We start from the raw sequence: 13,613 nt of genomic DNA, 5'->3' as shown, positions 1-13,613 counted from the left end.
CCAATCCCACCATCAGTTCTGCCTCAAATGGTGGGCTCCCGTTTCCGCTCGGATTCGGGGCGACCTAGGCGCTGATGGAGAGCAAAGACCCCGTTCTTAGGTGGGCTGCACCACGCCTCCCGCCTCCCAGCCGGCTATCCTTCCAAGTTTCACATACAGGTATTACCATCCTAGCACAGTGCCACGCTGTTTAACACCAATTTGCCACAGTGCCACGCCGTTTAACACCAGGTTGCCACAATGCCACCCTGTCACCGTACCACCCTGCCATGATACGATCCTGGTGCAGTACACCTACCCACAGTGCCACCCTGTCATAGTGCCACAGCGCCACAATACCATCCTTCCATAGTTACAGAGCTAGTGTCACCTTGCTAAATTGCCCCCCTCCCACAGTACCACCCTGCCACATCCTATATGCCACGGTGCCAGACTCCCATAATGCCAACACTACATGCCATGGTGCTACCCTCCCTCAGTGCCATCTTGCCACTTATTACCTGTCACAGTGCCACCCTCCCATAGTGCCATCCTGCCAAAGTACCACCTTCCACATTCTATCTGCCTCAGTGCCATTCTTCCACAATACACTCTTCCACAATACCACCCTCCCCCAGTGCCATCCTGCCATGGTATCACGCTGCCACGATACAACCCTGCCACATACTACCACACTGCCACCCTGTCATGGTACCTCCTTGCTACAGTGCACCCCCTCAATACCACGGTGCCACCTTTCCACAAGGTCACAGAGCCCCTGTGTCCCTCTGCTTACCCTATCCCCGCCCCAGTGCCACCGAGCCACATTTCCAATACTATTTTCCTCTCCTCAGATTGAGGCCTAGGAATCCTGATTCATGCTCCGAATCGTCCTGAGACCCATCCCCGTATTAGCACTGCCCCAGCCTCCCCCCTCCCACCATACCGCTCCAGAGAGTCGAGATGACACCTAAACGGGGTGGCGAGGTGCAACACGTTTATGGGCGTCCCCAGATAATTCTGAATCTCCCCCCATGCCCCCTCGAGAGACACAGACAGAGAGGCATAGACAGACAGACGGACAGGCAGATACGGGATCGCTTTGGGCGTTGAGTCTAACCGTCTTTATTCAATATGACAAAATATAATTTCCAGGTATGGAATTCGCGTCAATAAATAGGTGGATTACAATAGTAGGGGATTAAAAAGCGAAAGGGGGAAGATTGGGGGTCGGGGGCCGCGCTAATCCACTGCACAAGCCGGACCAAAGTGGTCACTCCAATTCTTCCCGGGAATCGAAACCAAGGCGGTCTGGCGGAGCACAGACCGGGCCGGGGGCGGCGGGGGGCGGCGACGGGGGGCGGCGGGGCCGAGCGGGAGGGCGAAGCACAGGCCAGGCCTGCTCGCCCGCCTCTACCGTTTGGATTTTTCTCCCTTTTTTAAAAGGCGACGATTTCCCCGTGGGAATTCGACCCAGGGTCGCGGACTCCAATAATTCCTTTCATTTTTCGCTTTCAGGGGCAAATCATAAAAAAATAATGAGATCTAGTAACAAAAAAAGGGAAGAAAAGGGAGCACATACACTCACACACACTCAAGCACGCGCGCACACACAACACCACACACCACAAACACACACACACACTCTCACGCAGAAAAGCCGAGCCAGCCCTCCCCTCTCCTCGGCCTTTCTCCCCAAGTGCTTCAGGGGAACAAAGAGTCCATCGGGGCCGGCGGAAAGGGCGATGGTGGTTTTGGGAGCAGGCTCGGGGATCACCGAGGGCGAGAGGAGCAGGACAGAGAGTTCAGACGACCCTAGACCCCCATTTTCCAGCTCCCTCTCTTTCCAACACCCCCATCCCCGGACGATTTAAAGAAAATAAAGAGAGCAGCGTGAAAGCACGAGGCGATGCGAGGGTACTGGCTAGGGAGAGACGTTATAAGAGGGGAAGGGTCCATTTAGAGGCAGCGGATGATTTTTTTAATTTCCCCTCTCCCTCCCCCCCCCCCCTTTTTAAAATTTTAGCATCTAGAAGTCCAGGCTGGTGGGGGGGGGGGGCAGCGAGGGGCTCAAAGAGACGAGGAGGGATGCGAAGCTGGCCGGTAAAGTTGAAGGGGGCTGCCCCAGGTTATTGAATATTAATAGGAGCGGCTCTTGCCTGGAGGGGTTGGGGGGAGAGCGGAGGCGAGGCCGCCTCCTCCCCCCCACCCAAAAAAGTTTTCCCCAGGTAGACACCAACCAACTCATGGAGCGGGGGAGGGGAGGAAGTACGAGGGAGAGGAGGATTGGGGCTCTGCCCCTCCATCCCCCCCTTCCTCTCCCTCCCACTCCCTCCGGCTTTCCCATCCCCTCCCGCTCTTTAGAGAGAATCTTTGCTCTTTAATTTCGAGTCCTTCTTCCACTTCATCCGCCGGTTCTGGAACCATATCTTGATCTGCCTCTCGTTGAGGCACAAATTGTTGGCGATCTCGATGCGGCGCCGCCGGGTCAGGTAGCGGTTGAAGTGAAACTCCTTCTCCAGTTCCAGGGTCTGGTAGCGGGTGTAGCTGGTGCGCGAACGTTTCCCGTCGGTTTCTGAAAGACCACCACCGGCCCGACACACACACGAAAATCAGGACAGTGGCTCGCCCCGAACCCCTCAACTCGAAACAAATAAAGCCGCCCTTTCTCGACCCTCCTCCCCAAAACTCCCCATTTGCCCCACGCTCTCGAGGCCAGAGTCCGGAGGACCGGGCCAAGGGGAGGTGGTGACCTGGGGGTCCGGGGCGGGGGGCAAGGCGGGGGTCCTGGGAGAGGCGAGAGTTGGCCAGGAAACGAAAGTTTCCCGGCGGACACACATCCAGCGGAGGCGACAGGGGTCGGGGAGTGGGGAGGGGTGGGTGAAACCTCGCCAATGCCTCCGTCTGAGGAAAATCTTCCCAAATCCCTCTTCCCCCCTTTTCCCAGACCCCCCCCGAAGGCCCCCGCCAGACTGGGCCGGGGGCTCCCCACCCCCAGGCAGGATCTCCAATGTGATCTGTATTTTTTTAATCGCCCCCTCCCCAAAAATTGAATATTGCCTTTTATACACGTTTTGTGCCTATGATCCAATTATGTCGTCGTAAATTCGGACGCATACAGCCTCTAAGCCTTTTAGTGGACAGTTTTACGAGCAACTGATGCCCGCATCGTAAAATTTATGACCGCGGGTTTTTTTTCTTTATTTGCCCCGTATGGCCTATAAAACTAAGGCGGACCCCAGTGCACAAAATGAAGGCGTAAAGTTTACCGTGGCTTATATGAAGTTTGGTCATCCATGGATAGATTTGTGGTTGGGTAGGCGGCTGGGGGGTCCCTCCTGCTTGGAGCGCGGGACTCTGCTCCTCCTTGATCCCCCCAGAGCTGGGGGCTGGCTCTTCCAACGGCGGGCTGTCTACCTTCCGTCTGTACATCCCCGCGCCGAGCGGAGCCGGGTCCTCCCCGGGCAGTGATGAGCCCGCGGTACAGGCGGGGCGCTCGGGGGCAGGTCTGGCCGTGGTCGCCATGTCCAGCCCGTGGGCAGAGCCGGAAGGAGCAGGCGCTGGGAAAGTCAGACTCAGATCCAGCCTCCCGTAACAATACCTGGAAGAAGGCGCGTCGGCTACCGATCCATAGTTACCATAAGTTTGAGCGTTATATGCAGGAATATTAGAACTTTGCTTATAGAATGAATTGGCTACGTAGGAACTCATGTCTCGCAGGAGGAGGAAAAAATGTTTTTTTTTTTCTGCGCCCTTTTTGATTAAGGGTGATTTGTGACTCTTTGAAGTTGAGGGGTTTTGTCCTCCAACGTGCACAATTTATAGGGGGAGATAGCTCTTTCTTTACCCTATGCGCGCTTGCCAAATATGGAAGGCTTAAATAGGGTCACGTGACTCGGGCGGCCACTCATAAATTTGGCTTGATGACCTCGGGAGGTTAGCGATGGAAGCCGGTGAAACATATCTCGCTATGTCGGAGAAGCCTAAACCGGAGGGGGGCGGGGGAGAGGGGAAGGGGGAGAAAGAGGAGGAGATGGGGGTGGGGGTGGGGAGGGGAGAGACAGGGGAGTGAGGAGAGTCAGAGAGACTGACACAGAGATAGAAAGAGAGACAGGCAGAGATACAGAGAGACAGACCGCGAGGGAGAGGGAGGGGAGAGAAAATGGGTGTAGGGTTTGGGGGGTTGGCGGGACAACGAAGCCACAGCGACACCTGGCGCTGGCTCGGAGGAATTGCACCGTGGCTCGCCTTAGCTCGCCTCGCTCGTTCGACCGCCTCCGTGTACGGGACACTGCGGATGGCGCTGGGCAAATCCATTCCCCTCCCACCGCTTCCACCACCCCCTCGGCCTTCCTCATCTCTAACTCCCTCCCCTGGGGATTTTTCCGGTTTACGGAATTTGGGGGAGCGACGGGGGGGTTGGCCAGGAGAGTGGGGGAGCATTTCTAAATGGTTTTTGTTTCCTAGGAATGTGGGTGTCGAGGGCTGTGGAGGAAAAACCAAGCCTCCCTCTCTCGCTCTCTCGCTCTCTCGCTCGCTCTTTGTTGGGATCGGGGTTGGGAGATTTTAGCCTAAACGGTGCCCTTTTCTGGTGTGTGTTGTGGGGGGGGGGCTTTCTCTGGGGGCTGCCTGATTCCATGAGGGTGTGAGGAGATGTGGCTGGGTTTTAGGGTCTCCCATTCCTGGAGGCCAGGAGAGGGGCACTGGGAAGGAGATATTATTGAAACAGGAAAAATAAGCGTCTTTGGGCCTCAGTGACGGCGTGGGTGTGTGTATGAATGTGACGGAGGGTGTATGTTGGTGTAAATGTGTGTGAGTCTATGTGTCTTGGTGCAAATATGTGTGTATGCTGATGTGTATACGTGTTTGGGAGAATGTGTGAATTGTGTGCTTGTATGTATGCGTGAATGTTTTTGTATGAATATGATTGCGTGTTTATGTGAACATATGTGTATATATGTGTTTGCACTTGCGTGTACGTGGGTGGATGTATGTGTTTGTATTTGTGGGTTGATCTGGAAGTGAGTCTATGTTTGGGTGTGTGTTTGGGCGTGAAGTTGTGTGTGTTTGTCTGTAAGTAGCTGTGTAAAAAAAAAAACAATCCCGAGACAATCTCACCAGATTCACGAATCTTTTGGGGAGCCTCTAGGTATGATTATATGATTCCCCCAAACGCCCGCCCTATACAAACCTCAAATAGGCCACCCCAGGCCGGGGGCTGGGGTGAGAAGGGAATCACCCGAGGCCCTGCTAGAATCCAGGACCAGACTTGAGCCCCCGCTCGGGGGCTGGGCCCTGTCCAGACGGCTTGTGTGTGCCCCAAGAGGAGGCCAAAGGGTAACTTTCGAGACCCAGCTAGAGTGAGGGGTGTGGGAGAGAGACCGGGTCCGTCTCCCACCGTTCAGTCCACGACCCCCTCATCCAGCACAGATGACATTTTTTCTCTTCCATGCCGAGGCCTGCGGTTTCCCCAACCCCCCGCCCCCGTGCGCGGGAGGAGAGGGGAACTAGGGCTGGAGCTGGGGGTTGGGGAGGTGCAGGACTCAGGAGAAAACGGGTTTTCTGGAGTCTGGGAAAACAGGGCTTTTCCTCTTTCCCAAATGTCCTTTCTCTCCCCAGGCAGCGTCCAGCCCGCCGACCCCTTCGCCTTCCGTACCACAACAGCTGCACCCTAGATGGGGCGAGGGGGGGAGGGCGAATCGTCTCCCTCTCTCGTTCCCCTCTCTCCGGCCTCCTTAGAGGGCCATTCTGCACCCGGAGGCAAGCCCCGGTTGTTGTGATGTGGAGGTGATGGTAGTAGTTGCGGGGGAGGGGGGTTCGAGGTGGGGAGGGGCAGCAGGAATTCAGAGAGAGCAAAACTGCAAAATATCTGACTTTGTTTGAAATATAAGATCCTAGGTATTTACAACCCCATACCCTCTTCGCTTCGGATGGTCCTAGGGGTGAGGGGGGAGAGGAAGGGAGGGGTGTCTGGAGGAGGAAAGACGAAGCCAAACGAGGTGGTTTCGGCGCCCCTCGCCCCGAAATTTAGGTTGCGGAGTGAAAGAGGGAGAAGGCGCGTACAACAAACACACACACGCACAGTCAGACAGGAAGAAACTCTTCTCTAGTCAAAGCGAACTTTCGCCCGAAGTGGACAGAAACGGAGAGTCGACTTTAAAAATAATATCAGTTTTATTAAATATTCAAGGAGGAGTCCGCCGGACGTGACCTTTATACACGGAAGGGGGAGGGGTAACACGAGGGAATTTTTTCTTTCTTTTTTTTTCCTCTTTTCTCCTACCGGCTAAACGAACCTCATCCGTTTTCTTTTCTTTTCTTTCTTTTTTTTCTTGTTTTTTTCTTCTCTCGTTTCGGATTTTTTTTCCTTGTTTTTAGATTTTCTTCATTCTGAGCTGGAACACTGATGGCGCTAAACATAAATATAAATACAGAGACCACAAATACAGCTAAAAATATTCACACAGAAACGCTCACAGTTCGTTATACTGTATGCCATGGTGTCTTCGGGCTCGTCTTTCTTAAATACAATTGGACTATACGGAAGATATGCTAGTGGGGGGGGGGTGCTGAGAGGCTGCGGGTGGGTTACTGGGGTGGGGTGGGGGCTTGGGGAGAAGGTGGGGGGAAGGGAGACGTTTTTGAGCCAATCTAAGAGGGATCTGGGCTGTTTGGGGAGAAGATCTGCTTAGGAGCGGTCACTGATTCATTTTAGACCTTCTCTGGGAGAGAAGACTCTCTCCTCTCTATCTCCCTCCTATTTCTCTGTGTGTCTCTCTCTCTGGGGTTCGGGGACCAGACTCTTCACTCAGATGTGAGGTCTGCACCTCCCAACCATACAAGTCTTATGAGAGAGACGGGGGAGAGCGACAGAGGAGGAAAAGGAGAGGTGGGGGTGCATTCCTGTCTGTTTTTAAGATTCACGTTTGACTGTATTTTTTTTACTGTAGTCAAACATATAAATTGTGCCAGTGATAAATATCGGGGGGGTGGGGAGGAGGCTGGAGGAGGGACGAAAAGGAGAAGGGGGGGGAATTCAGTTTTTTCTTTCACTCTTTTTGCTTTTCTTCTTCTGTCTCGTCTCTTTTCTCTTCTTTGCCGGCCAAGCTGTCCGCGGCCGCCCCGCCACCTCCCCCCGACAGCGTAGACGTGAGATTGGATTCCTTTTTCCACTTCATCCGCCGGTTCTGGAACCAGATCTTAATCTGCCTCTCGGTCAGGCACAGGGCGTTCGCGATCTCGATGCGGCGCCGCCGGGTCAGGTAGCGGTTGAAGTGAAACTCCTTCTCCAGCTCCAGGGTCTGGTAGCGAGAGTAAATCTGGCGACCCCGTCTCCTGTCCGCCCCGTAGCCGACTCCTACGGAATCGGAAACAAAGCAAACTAAAAACAGTTAGTAACAATATAATACAATCTAATCCCGAGTCCCTCCCGGCCTCTCCTTTCCCAATTTATCGCTTCCCCCACCCCCTCTCGAGGTGTGGAGGGTTTCTAAAGGAAAGATCTGGATGACACCCCCCCCCCCAACACTTAATTACCCCACCCCAGGCTGGGGAGAAGGGAATCTCTGGTAAAGCAGCTTGGGTGATGTGTGTGTGTTTGTTTGTGTGTGTGTATGTGTGTGTGAAGTGGCTTTATTTGATTTTTTTCAGCTCCCAATCCTGCCCTTCTCCACCTCCCTTCACTCCTAAAACACCTCCCTCCCACTCTGAGGCCCTCCCCAGTTCCCCACTGCCTTTCGGACGGTCTCTGCTCCCCTCTCTTCCCCCCCAAATCTCTCCCCCAGCCCTCCCCCCCTCAGAGCGAGGGAGAGGGGGCCCAGCGGCGGCTGCGAGAGGGAGCGGGAGAGAGAGAGGGGGGGAGAGAGAGAGAGGAGCGTTTTTATGAGGCCATAAAATGTCTCTCCGCCTGTTCTGCCGGGGAACTGCCCACGGAGGCCGCTCAGTTGATCGAATTTATATCTCGGAGCTGCAAAACTCACCACTGTGCGAATTCATTCGCTGCATCCAAGGGTAGATCTGGATACTGGCTTTCTGATCCTGGCCGGTCGTTCTCGTCTGCTCGCTGCTAAAATCCTGAGTGATTGAGTTCTGTGAGTTGTGTCCCAGGGTGCTCTGTCGGCAGTTCGACAGAACGTCTTTCTCCTGGTAAAAGGAGTTAGATCCGTACTCGTAGGGCCCCCGGCCGGAGCCGAACACGACGTTGTCTTGGGGGGAATAAAAGGGGGGCGAATAAATCCGGTTCTGGGCGACGGCAGCCCCGTAGGCGGAGAAGTGTCTCACGGGGTCGTAGGCGCTGCTGTTGAGAGCCACGTTTGGAAGCGCGTCTTGACTGGCGGCGAGATGGCAGGACAGAGGGGGGTTGGTGAAATACGAATTCATCTTTCCCTCTTTACCTGGCCCGGGCTAGGATTTCTTTTAATATTTATTTCGGTCTCCAGTTTGGACTCGGAACTAGATGGTTATAGCGACGGCTCCACTCCCGGACAGACAAAATGACAAAGTCAGCTGACCGAGCCGGGGCCAATGAGGAGAGAGACGTCAAGGAGTGAGAGGAAAGATCATTTCTGGTTGTGTTGGTTTCCCTAGTTGAGACTAAGTGTGCCTTGAAAGTAAGACTTGAGGGGTGGCTTTTTTTCCACCCCCCTTCCTCCTTCTTGATGGAGAGACTGGTTTGAGGGGGGCGGGGGGAGGTCCCGCAAGGGGCGAGAGAAAATCGGTTTCTCCCCCGGCCCCAACCAGACACCCCCCTCCTCCCACCCCGCCCCTCGTGTTTCCACATCCCTGCCTGTTTGCTTCTATTTGAGAAAAATATGGCTGTCCCCTCCCCAACCTTAAAATACAGACCCCCGAACGCCGCAAGGAGGGCCCCCTGTTTGAAGGGGGGTGGGGAGGTGAGGGGACCCCGCGTTCCCTGCCCTGCCCCCCCCCACCCTCTGTATTTTTTTTCTGGGCTCTCCCCAGCTTGTGTTTTCCAGTGATTTACAGGGAAAGGAGAAAAGACCTCTCTTTCTCACACACACAGGACAGAAAGAAACTCGGATAAAATATGACGACGGGTGGGGCTGGTGGCGTGGGGGGTGGGGGAGGACGGGGAAAGAGAAGAGGCCAGGAACCCCTCTCTCCCTCTTCCCTAACTTCGTGTTAAACAGAGGGGCAGAAGAGCTGAACCTGGGGCCACAGTTTAGCCTTTTCACCGTCCCCTGTCTGACCCCCCACAGCCCCCCCCCCCACGCTTCCACCTCTCCCCACCTTCCCCTCTCCCATGACTGCAGATATTCAGTTAAAAGGGCATACAGAAAAAGGTTATATTGGGTTTTTTTTAAAATACCCCAAACCCATAACCCAGCCCCCCTTCGCCCCCGGGAAATCTCGGCTTCAGAGAGGCAGCGACTCGCCTTCCCCTGGGCGAGAATTTACCACGCGCAGAGGGTTAGGCGCCAGGGCCGGGGGCAGGGGTGTAACCCCCAAATAAAATCATTAGAGTCTTAATAAGAGTCATAACCGGGAGGGTTAGAACAGGAAGTCTCCCAGGCGGGTCAAATCTGTTCTCTCTCTCCCCCCACCCCGCCAACCAGCGCCCCTTTATTTCCTCTCCATTCCGCACTCCCCCACCCCCCAACCACTTCCACCCCCGCTTTGGGATCTCTAACATACCTGCTACTCTGGACACTAAACAACATTGCTGAGGTACAATATTTGGAGGTTGGAGAGGCGGGAAACCCAAACAAACACACAATCCCCTACAACTCGACCCCTCCTGGTACGCTGGCCCGGGGGTCTCTCCGAGCCCCCATTCCTCCCTAGCTTCTCTCCTCCCTCGGGACGACGGCGGAGAAGGAGAAAGGGGACGAAGGGTCCGGGGGGGCGGGCGTTGGGAGGCGGAGGGGGAGACACTCCGCTTCCAAATAAACATAAACAGGGTAAGGTGTTGAGTTTGAATTTCTCTTATGATGACTCCGAGCTTAATTCCATGTCGCGACGCCGCCTTTGAGTTGACAAAGAAGAGGAGGGGTTCGAGGGGGGGAAGGCCCATATTTTCTCCCTCTTTTTTGGCTGGCTAGAACAAGAACCCGGATGCTAAAGGATTTTATGATCTTTTCCGTGTGGTTAACAAAGCACAGTAATCAATGGTAGCCATAAAGCCATAAACGAGACTACACTGAAAAAAAAACACAACTCGTTTATTCATCTTCTATAACAGCGAGGCTTCCTTGGTGTGTCGCTAGGGGAAAGGGGGGAAAATAAAGTTTCTAACGCTGAAGGAGACAGGACATGGGCGATAGAGGAGACAACACGCTAGTTTACACATGTACCTCGTTACTGGGCTCAAGAGGGTGTTCCCGCGAAGCAAGTTGTGGTAGTTAAAAATAATAATAATATCTCCTTCCAGATAGCAGGATTGGATCAGATTGGAAGATTTACTGGAGATTTAGAAAAAAAAACTTTAATTGTATTATGTCTCTCCAACATCCCGCCCTACACAACCCCCAATCTCTCCATCCCTCTCTATAACGCTGGAGGCTCAAAGCGTTTTATAAATTAAGAAAGAAAATATGACACGTGTTATCTCACTTTTGATCTCACACACAGAGGTTTACCCCCCACCTCCTTTCAAACATCCGTGGGGGTTTCTCTCTCCAGACGCCTCCCCCCAAGAGATGTTCAGGAGTGTCCGTTGCTACAGAGTTGTGGCGGGGGGGTGGGGGCACAAGAGGCGCTTCCGCCTGGAGCTGGGGAAGGGGCAGGGGGCTGGGGAGAAGGCGGGGGCGGGGGGGTGGGGAAGGGGAGAACTGTCGGTTAGGGCCCAGACTGTATGCCTGGTTTCCTCCCTTTCTGCCCAAAAAAATCAGATCTGGACCAGGTACATGGCCGAGATTCAATTCTTCCCCATTGCAGAGAGCGATTGCGAAAAGGATAAATCATTCCACTGATATTTCTTTCAAGATATTAAATTGTTGCACCGGAGAACAAATTGAATGATGGAAGATAGGATGTCTTAATGAGATTTTGCTTTGCCTGAATGTTGATTTTTATGTGGAGTTGTGGGTTTTTTAAATATATATTTTCGAATGGAGGAGAGAGTGAACGAGGTTCGGGGAGCAGGACTTGGCAGGGGCGGGGGGGCTCCTCGGGGTGAGGGGTAAATGGGAAAGGAGAGGACTGGGGCTCGGCAACCCGGATACCTGGGTCCTTACCCTCACGGCCACTCTCCGACTGCAAATCCCGGGGGGAAAGCGAAGTTGGAGCCAGAGCGGGCCAATTTGGGACTTGGGTGCTGGTCGGCGGGGGTGGAGGGCAGAGAGTTCTGGGCGCTAAGAATGTAGGTCTCGGGCGGTAAGTGTTTTATTACGTCCTTAAACAGAGTGCAAAGCCTGGTCGGTTTATAACGAGCAGAGACCGGCTGAAGTGGGGAGAGAAAGGAGGAGCAGAAATGTTGGAGGGACGAGAGAGTAGAGGAAAAATAGTAATACAAATCAAGCCAGGTCGGATGGGGAGAGTCCCCAAGCGAGTAGATTTTGAGGAATATTTATAAAGTTCCGGGACAACTACCCCTCGCCTCCAGACGGCCGGGGTCCTCTCTCCCGACCCTCTGTGACCCGCTACTTAGCCGGAGGACTCTCGTTCTAAGGTAGAAGACTGGGCCAGGACTTGGCTGAATTTCTCTCCCTGTCATTGAAAAACATTTTTTGAGGGGGGAATCCAGCGAGAAAGGTGGGGGAGGGTGGGGAGAGACCTGGGATTCTTGAATTTTTCTATATTTTTATTTTTCGTTAAATTTGTCTGAAAACAATTATGGAAACTCGTCAGCAGAAGCCAGAGCAGATGTTTTATGAAAACTGCAGTCTCGGCTCTGTAAATATGGCAAATCGTGGAAAGAAGGGGGGTGGGAGGTGGTTAGGCAAGGCGGTGGGGGGGGGAAACTTTCTCTTTGTTGTCCTACATCACAGGCGGACAGAAATTATGAACGACCTCCACACCCGTCGCTTTTTGATCCCCCTCACCCGAACCCCAAATTCGGTTAATCAAAAATGTGTTTTTTGCATGCTTGTGTGTGTGTGTGTCTGTGTACGCGCGTGGGTGTGGGTGGGTGGGTGGGCGAGTGGAGGGTGACGGACACGAGGCACTTTCTAACCCTTCTATCCTTGCTGGGATTTGTGGATTGTTGAGCCGAGTTGGAAAACTGCAGAAAAACGAAGAGTCTCTCCCCACCGCTCCACCCTTCGAAACCCAAATTCTCGCCGGAGGTCGACGAGGTTAGGAGGAAGTCGAATTTTCGACGCCATGGGCCTAGCTGTGTTGGGCCCATTCTAGGTAAGATCTGGAGGTTAATTTGGGGGTTATAAGGGTCTTGGCTCGAGGGGGAGAGCCCTCTGGACGAGTCCTTCAGACCCGGAGATCCAGAGGGCCCTCGATAGAGCAACGAGGTTTCAGGGCCCCCTCTGCCCCCAGCCCTAGACCTAGGGAAAGGGGACTTTGAGGGCATCCAAATTACTGCCAGTCTGTCTCTCTCGTGCCCCAACGTTGACTCCGGCGCTCTGCCCTTTCTTTTTTCTTAATTTTTTCTGAGAATTCTCTGCGATACAGGGCTATATGTCTCCCCGCGGGAAACCTGAATCCAAGACGATTTTCATTTCTGCTCCCTCTTTTCCCCCACGACCCCCGAGATCAGCTCCCCTCTCTCCCCACTTTCCGCCCTCCACTCCAAACTCTGTGTTGATTCACCCAATTTCAGTTCGTCACCGTTCCACCCACAGCCTTCCGCCGTGGTTCGCGGGCCGCGGTGTCGGAGAGTAAACGAAACTGTTATTGTATCGTTTTCGGCATTTAGCAGCGTGGCATGGTGGGGTTCCCGGTGAGAAGCAAGAAATCACGAAGCCCGCTCCCTTGTTTCCTGTCCCCGGTTCCTTGTCCGTCCCCCCCACTTCAGAATCCCCCCCTTTATCGCTTAGCGGGTGGTGTGTAAGTGGGGGGGGGCAGGTTTTGTTTCGTCTCCAGAATCCTGGCTCGCTCTTCTGGAGAACAGATCAGTCTCGGATCAATAACTGCTCTCCGCGCGCAGGCCGGGGCCTTACTGCTTCCGTCTGGGGTCCTCTGCCCCAAACCCTTCTCCGGGAGCGATCTGGACTCTTAGATTGATTCCTTGCAGGTTTTTTTTTAACTTCCTACAAGTTCCCGGAGTACTGGTTCGGGCTGTCTTTTCTCTGGGAGAGGGAGCTGGACTCAGATAATAGCATCCAGGAGGAGCAGGAGGAGGTGGGACAGCGACCGAGGGGATTTGGGCTCCCAGTTTGCTAGCTTTACGGTCCCTCGTCCCACCTTCTCTCTCTCTCTCTCCCCTGCCCCTCCCTCAAATACGGAAGGGAGGGGTGTTTCCCCACTTCTTTCCCCTAAACTGAGGCAGAAGCGTTTCTCTAGACTATTCAACCCTCCATTTTCCAGACTGAAAATGCTTTATTTTTTGTCTTGGAAAATATCGAGGTAGGACCCCTATAGGAACCGGGGGAGGGAGGCTGGGAGGTGATTTGGGGGGTTGGGGGGACGGAAGGATTCTGGACACTGTCAAAATACACATCTTCTAAACAGGAAATCGGGAAACACCTTATTGCCCTAGTTAATTCACTCTTCTTTCAGGG

At 53.9% G+C, this 13,613-nt stretch overlaps 2 protein-coding genes across 3 annotated transcripts; both read right to left on the bottom strand.

The window, feature by feature from the left end:
- Nucleotides 1–2,318: 2,318 nt before the first annotated feature.
- Nucleotides 2,319–3,899, bottom strand: HOXC5 (homeobox C5). Its single transcript, XM_029073335.1, has 2 exons — nt 3,249–3,899; nt 2,319–2,554 (listed from the first exon to the last, which is right to left on the bottom strand). The coding sequence occupies exons 1-2, from the start codon at nt 3,688–3,690 to the stop codon at nt 2,340–2,342; spliced, it is 657 nt and encodes a 218-aa protein (XP_028929168.1). The 5' UTR covers nt 3,691–3,899; the 3' UTR covers nt 2,319–2,339.
- A 2,235-nt stretch (nt 3,900–6,134) lies between these two features.
- On the bottom strand, nt 6,135–8,677 carry HOXC6 (homeobox C6). 2 transcript variants are annotated; one of them, XM_029073332.2, is made up of 2 exons: nt 7,959–8,677; nt 6,135–7,360 (listed from the first exon to the last, which is right to left on the bottom strand). In XM_029073332.2, the coding sequence occupies exons 1-2, from the start codon at nt 8,356–8,358 to the stop codon at nt 7,029–7,031; spliced, it is 732 nt and encodes a 243-aa protein (XP_028929165.1). In that variant the 5' UTR covers nt 8,359–8,677; the 3' UTR covers nt 6,135–7,028. The 2 variants fall into 2 exon arrangements, with proteins under 2 accessions (XP_028929165.1, XP_007659986.2); XM_007661796.4 differs by having other exon boundaries at nt 6,135–7,336; nt 7,959–8,676.
- Nucleotides 8,678–13,613: the final 4,936 nt, after the last annotated feature.

Source organism: Ornithorhynchus anatinus, chromosome 10 (genome assembly GCF_004115215.2).
Source record: "Ornithorhynchus anatinus isolate Pmale09 chromosome 10, mOrnAna1.pri.v4, whole genome shotgun sequence".
Taxonomy (NCBI): domain Eukaryota; kingdom Metazoa; phylum Chordata; class Mammalia; order Monotremata; family Ornithorhynchidae; genus Ornithorhynchus; species Ornithorhynchus anatinus.
Note: the sequence above shows the minus strand (reverse complement) of the source record. Positions and strands in the feature narration are given on the sequence as shown.

Bases quoted from the DNA above. Each gene is read 5' to 3' on its own strand.
- HOXC5 (XM_029073335.1), bottom strand. From the start codon at position 3,690: ATGAGTTCCTACGTAGCCAATTCATTCTATAAGCAAAGTTCTAATATT. The intron at 2,555-3,248 runs GTAAACTTTACG...GTGGTCTTTCAG, and splicing joins CAAACTTCATATAAGCCACG to AAACCGACGGGAAACGTTCG.
- HOXC6 (XM_029073332.2), bottom strand. From the start codon at position 8,358: ATGAATTCGTATTTCACCAACCCCCCTCTGTCCTGCCATCTCGCCGCC. The intron at 7,361-7,958 runs GTGAGTTTTGCA...AACTGTTTTTAG, and splicing joins GCGAATGAATTCGCACAGTG to TTTGCTTTGTTTCCGATTCC.